Consider the following 13,536-nt stretch of genomic DNA (forward strand, 5'->3'; position numbering starts at 1 on the left):
GTCTCCGTCTGGCGCGTCTCTCAGCTCTCTGTCGCTCTCTGTCGTGCGAAGGTTCTCCCCTCCCCTCCCATCCCGTCCCGGACCCCGGTCGCGGTCCCGACTGTCCCGAGTCCCGAGAGTCCTGATGGGGTCACATTTACACGGTCGTTTCGTTGGTCTCTCGTGCATATCGGTGCAAAAAAGAAATAGAAGAAAATAAAATCATTGAAGAGAGCTATATGCGAAATTGAGGTAGCAAAGATATAAAGAAACAAGGTGTTTGCGAGATAGAAATCAACGATGGACGATACTTTAGAATTTGATTATGCCGAAATGCTTCATCACATAAGCGTAGTCGTGTCGGACGGTAAGCTGCCTGAATTTTAGATTTACGTTTGCATTTATATATTTATATTCGTTTAATCTTCAACGAAAACTTGACGGCTGAATCACGTCTGTCTTGTGTCTGTCCTTTCGCTCAGATTGCCTACGTTCGGAAATGGTTGACGGCGTACCGATACGAAAATTATTCGTCAGCAATTTGGCTGAAAGGGTTTGTATCTTGTCTTTGTTTCTCTCAATTTTTATGCCATAAATGTTATATAATTCCATTATATTTGTCTGACTATCCATCTATCTGTTTGTTTGTCTGACAAATTTTATTCCAGACAACTTTCAAGGATTTACGCACATACTTTTCTATGTATGGAAACGTCGAGAGTTGCTACTTGCGTAGAAATCAGGGGAAAAGTAACTATGCGTTTGTCACGTTTACTAAAGTAGCAGATGCAGTGACGTAAGTTTCAAAAGGAGGCTACGGCTACACTACTCAAATTACTGACAAACAATGATTGTTTGTAACCAATTGTTTGTAGAGCGATGCAAGACGGGAGTAGGAAGCGCATAAGATTGCACAACAGAGATTTAAGGGTGATGGCCGCAGATTCTTGGCATCAACCTGACAGTACGGAGCAGAGATTGTATACGATGGGAAAAGACTCGACCAAAACTTGCGAAAGAAAGCTCAGCACGGAACAATACGTTCACAAGTATCTGCAAAATGACACCGAAAATGTATCCATCCATATGCTGAATGACGACTGCTTGAGACATATCTTCCTGTTTTTGCCAATTATAGATAGAGTCCGCATAGAGATAGGCGAGTATCTTATTCAAACGCATGGTGTGTTGAACATTTTATACATATCGCGACCTTGTACATTATCCCCCTACTATATTTATTTACAGTTTGCAAGCGCTGGAGAGATTTAAGCCAAGATTCCTGGCATATGATTAAGACATTGGATCTCTCGCCATCTACGTGGGGTTTCACGTACACCCATACCATCCGTACGGCTTTACTTCGCAAAATATTACTTAAATGTGGCAGATTCTTAACGCGAATAAAGCTAAATGACCCGATTCATTATTTAAGCCAAAGCACTTTGACCGTTATCGGGAAACTTTGCCCTAATCTTACGAATATCGACGTTACCGCACTGACAGTTTGCGCGTCAGGTATACGTACATTAGCAAATAATTGTAGAAACATAACCAAGTTTAATTTAGGACCATCTACATATAGTTGTGATAACGAGTTAAAGTGTCTCTTTAAGCTAAATCAAAACTTGGAATATCTCGCGATAACTAGAAATAACATTTTGGGTAAATGCTTATTATGCTTGCCAGCGCAAACTATGCATACAATTATATTGGACCGTTGCGACTATCTTCAGGACACTCACCTTTCAATGGTAAATAGATTGTTGTTTACTTTTTTTCACTCTTCACTTTTCGCTTTTCGATCGGAATGATATATCGATATTGTCACGTACATACACAGGCACTAAAGGAGCTTGAAAATTTGAACCATCTCGCGATAAACGAATGTATCGGTATAACTAAACACACATTGGAAGTTGTCGGTCAGCATTGTAAAAGTTTAAGAACATTGGAGCTCGACGGAGACTTTCCCTCCGCACAAACGGCGGATATGTTGTATTTAATTCACCTTGTCAATCTGCAAGTTTTAAAAATCACGTACAATCCTAAGATATCGGACGATTTCCTTACCGATTTAGTACAACATTGTCAGCAGCTTACCAACGTAGACATTACAGGTAAATTACAATTGTGTGTGTGTGTGTATATACATATATATATATATAGATTTGCCACTTTTTAAATCATATTTTAAAATTATCCTTCCATATCCAACAGGTTGCTCCAACGTGAGCGATGTCGGATTAACGGCTATTGCTACGTTAGTAAGACTAGAAAAATTAATCGTCAGTTATATGCATCAAATTACTGACGATGGCTTGAAAAACGTGTGTGGCTTAAAAGAATTGGAGTGCCGAAGATGTCTATTTAGCGATCGGGGCATGACAACGCTCATCCAATCCTCGCCCGAATTACAATTGTTAGATCTTTCCGGATGTAGGAATATTAAGGACCCCACTCTTGAGGTGGCTAAAGACGTTTGTAACAGTCGAACTAATAACGTCATGTTGAAGATGATCGTTGGGGGAACAGCAATTCTCACTAAGAAAGAAATAGGTCAAGAGAGACTGCCTCCGCTATTGCATATAGTTCACGTCGATTTGTCTGATATTGGTAGCGTGTCTAATACGTGTCTCGTGGATGAGCTGGATTCTTGGTACGATGGAGATTCAGATTATACAGAATATTCCGATTACATAGAATATTCAGATTATACGGACTATTCGGAAGATGATATATACTGTAGAGAACCTGATGAATTAGATCATTATTCCGATTATTAACACTCGTCTATATCACAATTTTCTACGATTCTAACCGATTTTTTTCTACGATTAGTCTTACCGTCATTGAGGTTCCTAAGATTTCGTATGTCTTGTCACATGCTGTCCTATATTACATGACCATTGACTTTAGAGATACTTATTCCCACGAATATCATAATGCTACAATCAAACAATTACATGAATACACACGCGCGCACATCCACACCCACTCACACGTACATGTAGCCACGATAAACATGTATATATTTATTATATTAAGTATTAATAAAGTGCAATAAAATAAAGCAAACGTAAGTTCATCTTCATCTACCATAAATTCGTACCAGTCTGTGATCATACATACCTGCTTTATCTGTTCTATCAGAGAAGTCTGTTTTATCGTTCCATTTTCTCCACTCTCTTGATATATCATCATTATCCGCACTTGGGTTTTTTAGATATCTAGCGTAGAATTACAACATTGATGATTTTATTGTATTTATAATTAATAACGTTTAGACAATGAATCAATACAACTGCAATTATTATGCACATATATGCAACAAGGAATGTGCACATATTTTAATAAGTGCTAGGAATTACGAACTTTGCGCAAAATTATGAATCATCGCTTGATAAAATTGCTAAATTATATTGGCATTTCCATACATTTTACGACACGATCTTTTCGCGCGGATATCTTTCAATCGTGTGTATTGTCTTCCTATGGTAGATAATGGAAACCATTTTACAACAATGTATGCATTACATGCGTTTGTCTTTACTATTATTGTGTTGCCGTTGATCGCGATATAAACGTAATATGACTTTAATTCTTGAGTGTCTTACGCTCTCATACATATACACACATGGAGAAGTATCTCACGGCATATATATACACACACAAGTTATATATACTCTCTCTCTCTCTCTCGCACGCGCGCGCGTGTGTGTGTACACATACAGACACTCGTAATACTTCAATCCGGTGATTAATTTTAAGTCAACTTGTGACTTAGACTTAGACAGTTATTACATGCGATATGAGACTAACTTGTAGATTACATCTGCAAAATATATTCAGCACAAGACATTTCAACGAACGATAAATCGGTACCATCATAATACTATTCGCAATCTATTCGTATTTCCCACAATGATCCTATTGCATTGTTTATGCATTTTCACTGCTGAAATATGTCCCGTTTGTCAACTTTTATATCAATAATAATGTAATCATTGATTAAGCGTTGCATGATAAAATTTCTGTTTAAATTACCGGAAAATTGCAGCAATTTACATTTAATGAAGCATACTGATAAAGATGAGACAATGAAATAAAGAGAACTATTAGCATTTAATTTTGCAAATATTCGTGAATTTCATGTTGACCATAAAATGGCAAGATGTTTCTCAAAATACATTTATAAAAATTGCACAATAAGATTTGACATGCAATTGGATGCGCAGAAGGTCAATTTTTTTGTTACAGTTGAATCATGTGTACACACACGTACGCACGCACACACACGCACACATATGTATATTTTATTTTCATTATTCATCAACAAAATGAAAAGGTGAGATACTTCGCTCTATTACTATCATGCATTTTATAATTTTAAATTAATATAAAATACCGATAATAAATCCAGTCTTTATCGGAGATTTAGCACTAGGAAGGAATCGAAAATATCACCCACTGTATGCACGTATACTTTGCAGCAAAAAAATTTGTAATGAAATATTCTAAATCCTATCGAGTATGTAAATAGCTCAAATCGTGTTACAAAGTATTTCATCATTCGTAATGAAAATCGCGATTATGTGAAAAATCAGATAAGTTTCTTTCTACTTTGTACGTTTGCCAATGTACTGAAAGATTGATTATTATGCGATGACAGAATTGATCTTTTTTACATCTCAAATGTATACAAGAGTCTAATAAATGTAAGTTGATACATTAATGTTGATAAATTCGCAAGCGAGTTAATTCCAAGGACTTTCGAATTATATTATCAAAATATTTTCTCTAGGTTGCCTCTTTTTAAAATGATCACTACAATGTAAAAAACGCGCGCGCGAACGCGCGTATGTATGGGGCACGCACACACGCGCACGTGTATGAATGAGTGAGTGAAAATAAAGATTGCAACCGTGTTTAATCAAGTCATGCATCGATATAAAAACAACGGTTTAACGTGATCAAGAATGAAATTTTTGATCGTGTAAATAACGTTTCTATGGATGTCAGGTACAAATCTTATACAAGTAACTCGATCTAATTAATTTTTTCAAACGACGTTCGTAAGTTTAATGCTCATTCGCGCATCCTAATATCATATCACGGGGAACATAATTTGCCCATGAATCTAATAATAAACTTATATTGCAATTTGTTATCTTACATACTTTCAACAGAAGCATAAGACGAACACGTAAAGTGAATCTTACGAAATTAATATTTGGCACAGTGGCGTGCTGCGTACAAATTACTTGGACGAGCAAAGTCCGAGCGAAACGTGACTGATCCGACCAGCAAGAATCAATTCGCAAGACAAGTACATAAGTTCACTTATACATCACGGTGATACTTGACAGATTATTATTACACATATTACAACACGTAGTCGTTTCTCCCTGTAAAACCAAGAAAGTAGCCGAGATACATGACAACGTGGTATCAATTGGATTCCTTACGACTGCCTTTGTAACTAAATCCTCTCCAGTAATCATTCGCGTAATGCTCAAGAGTGAACAGCGATACCGCGTGTTGATCTGATCTACGGTCCACAGATCTGGCACATCTACCAAAAGTATTGGTAGGTCTATATTAATTTTGTAAAAAAGATATCGCGCGCGCGCGATAGGAAAGAAGACGTAAGGGATATACGCCACCGTCTGGCCGAATGAAAACCTAAATGAACCGAGACGTAACTTAGGAGTACTGAACGCGAATATACGTAGTCAAGTATGTAAGAGTTACATTTATTCAAGACTGCACAGTCGACAAATGCGTTGGCGTAGACGGTTGCAGGTTCAGCGTGCGACACACCCATCCAGCGAGGTCTACGTTCTCCGACTCGGCTTTCTTTATCCACTCGTGATTCTAAAACACACATTGGATGACGTTTCTCCTTCCGTCAAGCTGTTTTCCAACCGTCAGACGTTTTTATACGAGAAACAGAGGGACATACCGTCAACGTTTTCAAGTCTGCCCTGTCGTTTGGGTTTCTCTTTAAACACCGATCGGTGAAATCTATAAAAGCGTTGCTGAATAATCCGGATGGCAGTCTCGGCGGTGGTTCATTGACTATCAGTTCCAAAAGTTCGAATACCGCCAAGGGCTTGGGAGCGTGCGTGCCTACGCGATAAAAAATCGCATCGATTAACATTCGAAAACACACAACAATGACGATGCGACAATGCATCGTAAATCGAGTGAGTACTAACAACCTTTCGTTGACGGCGTGGACTCGTTGACTTGACGGTCAGCCGGATTCTCCCCGGCGTGTTGCACCCATTCTGAACCAAATATCGAGGCTAGAAGCTTATCATCCGGTGGTGGTATAGGATACATTCCAATTGCCATTTCCACGAGTGACAGTCCAAGCGACCAAATATCGCTCTGCACCGAGTAATGCGATCCCTGGAGTCTTTCTGGCTGTAAAAAAAAAAGAAAAAAAAAAAAAAAAAAAAAAAGAAACGCCCGATATTAAAACCGCGACGCGCAATAACGAGCATACACCCATGCCGTGGCTTACCGACATGTAACTTCGTGTGCCGACGAACGAATGAGCCATCGAATCAATCAGTTGTCCAGAAACGCCAAAGTCGCAGAGTTTGATCTCGCCCGCGCTATTCACCAAGATGTTGCTTGGTTTTACGTCCCGGTGCATTATGGCATGCTTATCTCGCAAGTAGGTTAAACCTTTTAAAACCTGTAAAGGAGAAACGATAGTTTATCGCAAACAAGCGAACAAAGTATACAAAGCTAGTATATATTCTCGGACAAGTTGGTAATGAGATGATCTAACGTGGATTGTCATTTCGCGAATCGTCATCGAGGAGGAGGAGGAGGAGGAGGAGGAGGGGGCGAAGAAGAAGAGGAAGAAAAGAAGAAGAAAAAGAAGAAGAAGAAGAGAAAGAGAGGTATATTTCTTTTTCCTTTTTTTTGCACCAAGTATCATCAAGTCTCGACATTGAAAATGTTTATCGCGTTAAAGAAATGCAGAGCACTTTGAAGGCGCAGCAAACGGCACAGCAGCCGACTCGCGTATCTTCTATACCGCATCAATCGAATCGCGCGTCCACCATACACCTGCACAAGAGGAAGTTGACCGAACAGGAGATACAAGAGCTGCATCAGGAATTGGAGACCGTCGACCACGTAATAGCTTTGGAGACTTTGTACGAAAAATTAGGCACGAACGCGGAAACGGGCCTGACAAGGGAGCAGGCGCGCAAAATCATGGAACGAGATGGACCGAACGCAATGTCACCGCCCAAGGTCACGCCGGAATACATCAAATTTCTCAAGTGCATGTTCCACGGATTCGCCTCGTTGCTCTGGGTCTGCGCGATTCTATGCTTCGTCCTGTACGGCGTCACTCATTTGATGCACGAGATCGACACTGGCATCGCATGGCTAGGCATAATCATCGTTTCGATATGCATCACCTCGGGGGTATTTGCGTACATACAGGAGAGCAAGAATATCAAGGTGATGGAGTCCTTCGAGAAGATGGTGCCCACCTTTGCCACCGTGATCCGTGACGGGGTGAAACTGCGCCTCGGCACGGAGGAGCTGGTTCTGGGCGACCTGGTGGAAATACGTATGGGCGACAAGATTCCGGCCGACATCAGGATAACCGAGTGCCGCGGGCTCAGGGTCGAGAACTCGAGCATCACCGGCGAGAGCGAGCCGGTGGCGCGCACCGATTATCCCACCGACAGAAATCCCCTCGAGTCCGCCAACGTGGCCTTCTCCACGTCGTTCGCGGTGGCGGGTGACGGCAAAGGGATCGTGATCGCCACGGGCGATCGCACCATGATAGGCCGTCTGGCCGGTCTCACGTCGCAGCTCATCAAGATCGAGACGCCAATCGCTAAGGAGATCAGGCATTTCGTCGAGATCATCACGATCGTGGCGGTTCTGTGCGGCCTGGGGTTTTTCGGCCTGTCGCTGCTGCTCGAACCGAATCTCGTGCGAGCGTTTACCTATCTGCTCGGCATAGTTATCGCCAATGTGCCCGAGGTGCTGCTGGTGACCGTGACGACAGTCTTGACGCTGACCGCCCAGAAGATGGCGAGTAAGAACTGCCTGGTAAAGAATCTGGAGGCGGTTGAGACTCTAGGCTCGACGTCGGCCATCTGCTCCGACAAGACGGGCACGCTCACGCAGAACAAGATGTCCGTGTCTAATTTGTGGTTCGGCCACACCAGGTACAACTTTCCGCCGGGCGAGAGAATTGGCGTCGAGAGGGATCTGCTGCTGGAGAAGCCGGCTTTCGGCGTCATGTTACGTGCCGCTACTCTCTGTCTGCGTGCCGAGTTTACCGCCGAATCCTTCATGCTGGCGCCCATCGAGGAGCGCGAGATCATCGGTGACGCGTCCGAGACCGGTATCCTCAAGTTTTGCGAGCACGTCCATCCGACGCAGAGGTACCGCGAGGCTCATTCGAAGGTCGCCGAGATCCCCTTCAGCTCGACGACCAAGTATCAGATGTCGATACACCGGGACGCCTACGGTTATACGATGATATTGAAAGGCGCCCCGGAGGTGATCTTGGACACGTGCGCGACGATCCTGACGGCGGACGGAGAGACGAGAGAGATGGCCGCCAACGATTACGCGATATCCCGTCGAGCCTGCACCGAGTTGGGTTACCTCGGCGAGCGCGTTCTAGCTTACTGCGACTTGCATCTGCCCGCCAGCGTCTACGGGCCGACTTACAAGTTCGACACCGACTCGCCCGCGTCCTACAACTTTCCCGTCAAGGGATACAGATTTGTCGGGCTGATAAGTCTGCAGGATCCCCCGAGGCCCGGCGTGCCCGAGGCGGTGCATAAATGCCGCACCGCCGGTATCAAGGTGATCATGGTGACGGGTGATCATCCGGTGACGGCGATGGCGATCGCCAAGAAAGTTGGTATCATAAGCGAAGGCCACGAGACTCGTTACGAGCGAGTGGTCCTGCAAGACAGGTCTTACTCGCAAGTGACCGACTCGCAACAAGCGGTCACCCCGCCGGACACCGCCGCCGCGATCGTCATCACCGGTGCCGAATTGAGGAACATGGATGCGAGCGAGCTCGACAACGTTATACGCCGTTACGAGGAGATCGTGTTCGCGAGGACGTCGCCGCAGCAAAAGCTGTTAATCGTGGAGAGCTGTCAACGGCTGGGAGAGATCGTCGCGGTCACCGGCGACGGTGTCAACGATTCACCGGCGTTGCGGAAGGCCGACATAGGAGTAGCGATGGGGATCGCCGGTTCCGACGTTGCCAAGAACGCCGCGGATATGATACTCATGGACGACAATTTTGCGTCGATCGTCACGGGTGTCGAGGAGGGCCGCCTGATATTCGACAACTTGAAGAAATCGATCGCGTACACGTTAACGTCGAGCGTGCCGGAGATGTTGCCGATGTTGAGCGGCCTGTTACTCGCGATTCCCCTACCGTTGGTCATCGAACTGGTCATCTGCATAGACGTCGGCACCGACCTCGTTCCCGCGATCGCTCTCGCCTACGAGAAGCCCGAGTCCGATATAATGCGCCGGGCGCCGAGAAACCCTCAGTATGACAAACTGGTCAACAAGCGTCTGATATCCATCACCTACGGCCAGATAGGAATGACGCAGTCGTTGGCCGGATTTTACACTTACTTCATGGTACTTATGATGAACGGCTTTATGCCCGATCGTCTGTTGGGATTGCGAATAGAATGGGAGAACCCATCCATCAACGATCTACAAGATTCCTGGGGCCAAACGTGGACTTACGAAAATCGAATGAATCTCTTGATGGAGGCGCAAAGTGGATACTTCCTTTCTATCGTTATAACGCAAATGATAGATCTGATCATGTGCAAGACCAGGCGCAATTCCATCTTTCAACAAGGAATGAGCAACTGGTTTGTCAACTTTTCCTTCGTTTTCGAAGTTATTCTAACGGGGATCTTGCTCTATGTTCCAGGCACGGAATACGTATTCAAGACCATGCCACTGATGGCCTATTGGTACTGGCCTTGCCTGCCGCTCGGTGCATTTCTTTGGATCTACGACGAATTGAGACGTCTGTGTATTCGTCTCTTTCCAGGTGGAATCATGGAAAGAGAAACGTATTATTGACATCCTTCTTTCCATTGCGATTCCACAGGGAAGACGCGAATGGTTACTCGCAGATAACTGTCCGTTCGTTAAATAATTTACATACTCGTTAACTATCCGTTACGCGCGAGTCTCACGTCTCGAGCGTGTTATCATTCACGATTAGACGATCAGCATTTACTGTTACAAGACTACAGTATTTCTTATTATTATTATTATTACTTAGTTGGAAGAGTACGTGTCATTACGATAGAATTTATCCTACGTGCGAGATCCTCTTTCTCTCTTTATTTATATCAATAATAAAAAAATCTGACTTACAGCACACGTGATTGTACTTATCATGGATTCTGGAATTCGTCCTGCTCTTTTCATTATTTGGTCTAACGATCCACCATCCATATATTCCATACATATACAAATTTCTCCTCCACTGAAATAGATAACGTATGTATATTCACATAGCTATGAGGGCCCCCGTGTCCCGAGAAATATTTGAAAATATAAATAGCTGTTAAAAGTGTTTACCTGCAAAAAGCACCATAAAATCCAACTATATGTGCAAAGTTACATTCGTGAAGGACTTTTAATTCTCTAATTATTTGCTTCTTAATGAGTGGCTTCACTTCCAAGCGTATTTGCTGAAAAATAAAAAAAAAATTGCTGGTGCATCGCAAATGTCTATGACTCTGTAAGTATACGACCATTTACCTTCATCGCCATTATAACACCAAATTTTTTATGTTTGACTTTCGAAACAACACCACCATTACCCGAACCCAAGTCACTTAATTTTTCAAAGTCCTCGCCGCAAAGTTCTCCAACTCTTTGTTTCTGTCCCAGAAAGCTCTCTAGTCGTCTCCTTTGTTCCTCGTCCATTTCCAGCTCCTCCAGTCTCTCTTGGAGTGCCGCTATGTTGAATGTATCCCTCATGCCACTGTGAAAAATTATAATCTTAGAATTAAGATCACAAACTTGCAGATAATAATTTTGTAACGGCGTACATACACAGAAACTTTACAAACAGATCAAGAATAAATAGGTTTATGGAGAATTTGGCAACCATTTTCAAATTAATCGGGATCGAATACACACTGAGACAATAGGCCTGTTTTTTAGCTGAACTTGGGAGCTTTCCAGCAAGCGACACAAGTCGACACAGGTATCGTTTTGTCTTTGTTACTCATCGCCAAAAAAGAAAGATAGAACGACGTTTGTGTCGGCTTGTGTCACTTGCTAGAAAGCTCCCCTTGTATAGTAATTTTTTCTCTTTTTCTTTTTATGTTGGAGAAAAAAAAGAGAAAACATGAACTGTGCAAGAAGTTCAGTTAAAGAGAGCAGGCCTAATTTTTACATCAAAGTTGTAGTATAGATGAGGTAGAATTGTCATATGTGAAACATAATGGTTGCTTTCCATTTACATTAAACAAAACTCAGATAATTCTCACTTGTGACGTCATAACTCAGTTAAATGCACGTTCTTTTTACATGCTGGCAAGTGAGATTCAACTGACAATGAGTTTTTATCCACAATCGAGACCATGTGTTTTAATGAATCTAATAGACTCGAACATTAAAAGTGAGGCTATGGACCTGCTATTATTATACGATAGCTTTGTCACCAAAATAAGCAGGTAAATAGAAAAAAATGACATATCTTACCTGAGTGTAAAATACTTGCATAACTCGCATAACTGAGTGACTCAGATCACTTGAGTGTAAATGTAAAGCAACTACTCGAAACTACTTGAAGGATCGTTCGTGGACTTACTCGGGCATCTCTGCAGGTTCCGGGTAGGCAGGTAAAGGTGGAACCGGTGGCGACGGCGATGCTTCTGGTACCGGTTCTATTGACCCAGGTGGTAATGTCAAGTTGAGTTTGTTCTTTGACATTTTGGCCGTTTAAAAGTGTTTAGACGGTGTTAACAAACGTTACGCTACGAGATTATCACTCGACACTCGACACTCGACACTCGACACACAGACCGCACAGACGTGAACTTGCGGATCATGCAAGATTGATCTGTCTCATTCGTGTAGCCTATTTCTTGTTCCTTTCAACGAATAACCAAGACAGATCCGTTATCGGTGGGTGAAATAATTAACCGTGTCCGTCAATATTCCGCAATCACAATGCACGCGCAACGTTCGCGGCGGTACTCATCGTGCGTATTTCTTTTGGCGTGCATTCATAAGCAGAACGTTCGGTCGGCACGGCACTCACTTTGTATATACGTACAGTGACAAGGGCGAACTCGCCAACTGTCAAATCGCAAGTCGACAAATCTTTTCGTTATCTAAAGATTTCATTATTCCGCGAGAGACGTTTCTATTACGTGACAGGCGCAGGGCGCAGGGCGCAGGCACGCGCAAAGTCACACGACAAGAAGGAAATATGTCGCTACGCGCTAACCTAGCGACAAGGGTGTGGAACACTCGCGAAAAGCAAGAAAAGAGGTTATACGAATCTTCGCGGGAACCGTAAAGGAGCGGATGCATCTAACATCACAGTAGTCCCAGTACTCCAGTACTCACCGAGCGCGAGCCGCGAGCAGCTGAGCACCAATCGAACGGGATTGGTTCATACTTATTGATTTAAACGATTCAGCAAATCACGTTCGATCGTTACCTTACTGCTCAACATGAGGTCTGTTTATGTTGCTTGCACTTTTTGCGCTAATAACCGATGGTTGGAGGATTCACATTGCGCGATTCCGATGTTCGACGTACGACGATCCGACATCCAATAACAGAATTTATTACTATATCGGACGCAGTGTGAATCCTCCATTAAAATTAGCAGAATTGACCAATAAAAATGAATCCACCCTGCTTTCTATTGGTCAATCCTGCTGTGGTTGGTGAAATTGGCCCTAAGAATCTTCACTCTCTCTTTCTCTCCTTTCTCTCTCTCCAACGTCCAACGAATCTACTTATCTCGTTTTAAGTGCAAAAACTTTTAGGGATTTCGAGCAACACGCACAAACCTATGAGTAAGGGCCGGTCTCACAGTCTCCGATTAACGTGATTCTCCGATTAAACTCACTCTGCATCTCTTTCTAACTATCCCCCTAGAAAGAGACGAAGAGTGAGTTTAATCGGAAAATCACGTTAATCGGAGACTGTGAGACCGGCCCTAATGCATCGTCGTTCGGTGTCGTGCGTGGCTAAGTTCATTTGCAGTAAAATGCTGTAGCAGCAAGCAGCAGTTTAGTATGTACGTTATAGCATATTCGATTTGCTGACTCGACCCGACTCCGAGTCGAAAAAGTACGATTTGAAACACGATGTCTGCAAAAATCGTACTTTTGATCGTACTTTTTCGACTCGGAGTCGGGTCGAGTTAGCAAATCGAATACGCTATAAAAAGTTTTTGCACTTTCCAAGATTCTAAAGTGCAAAAAGTGTAAGCAACGCGAACAGACTTGTTGCTACTTGATCAACGTCATAAAAATA

The 13,536-nt window shown here is 43.1% G+C and overlaps 3 protein-coding genes across 4 annotated transcripts; 2 read left to right on the top strand and 1 right to left on the bottom strand.

The window, feature by feature from the left end:
- The first annotated feature begins 10 nt into the window (after nucleotides 1-10).
- On the top strand, nucleotides 11-3,136 carry LOC112463544 (putative RNA-binding protein EEED8.10). Its single transcript, XM_025029984.1, has 7 exons — nucleotides 11-346; nucleotides 462-532; nucleotides 648-775; nucleotides 855-1,138; nucleotides 1,228-1,733; nucleotides 1,823-2,099; nucleotides 2,200-3,136. Exons 1-7 carry the CDS (start codon nucleotides 280-282, stop codon nucleotides 2,763-2,765), a joined length of 1,899 nt encoding a protein of 632 aa, XP_024885752.1. The 5' UTR covers nucleotides 11-279; the 3' UTR covers nucleotides 2,766-3,136.
- Nucleotides 3,137-3,289: 153 nt separating this feature from the next.
- LOC112463545 (dual specificity mitogen-activated protein kinase kinase dSOR1) lies at nucleotides 3,290-12,626 on the bottom strand. 2 transcript variants are annotated; one of them, XM_025029985.1, is made up of 8 exons: nucleotides 11,852-12,626; nucleotides 10,792-11,017; nucleotides 10,609-10,721; nucleotides 10,402-10,513; nucleotides 6,512-6,688; nucleotides 6,201-6,411; nucleotides 5,945-6,111; nucleotides 3,290-5,856 (listed from the first exon to the last, which is right to left on the bottom strand). In XM_025029985.1, exons 1-8 carry the CDS (start codon nucleotides 11,971-11,973, stop codon nucleotides 5,740-5,742), a joined length of 1,245 nt encoding a protein of 414 aa, XP_024885753.1. In that variant the 5' UTR covers nucleotides 11,974-12,626; the 3' UTR covers nucleotides 3,290-5,739. The 2 variants fall into 2 exon arrangements, with proteins under 2 accessions (XP_024885753.1, XP_024885754.1); XM_025029986.1 differs by having other exon boundaries at nucleotides 6,204-6,411; nucleotides 11,852-12,625.
- On the top strand, nucleotides 6,696-10,395 carry LOC112463542 (sodium/potassium-transporting ATPase subunit alpha-like). The gene has a single exon (XM_025029982.1). The coding sequence runs from the start codon at nucleotides 6,976-6,978 to the stop codon at nucleotides 10,099-10,101; it is 3,126 nt and encodes a 1,041-aa protein (XP_024885750.1). The 5' UTR covers nucleotides 6,696-6,975; the 3' UTR covers nucleotides 10,102-10,395.
- Nucleotides 12,627-13,536: the final 910 nt, after the last annotated feature.

The sequence above is a fragment of the Temnothorax curvispinosus genome, unplaced genomic scaffold (genome assembly GCF_003070985.1).
Source record: "Temnothorax curvispinosus isolate PA1 unplaced genomic scaffold, ASM307098v1 QBEX01013419.1, whole genome shotgun sequence".
Classification (NCBI taxonomy): Eukaryota; Metazoa; Arthropoda; class Insecta; order Hymenoptera; family Formicidae; genus Temnothorax; species Temnothorax curvispinosus.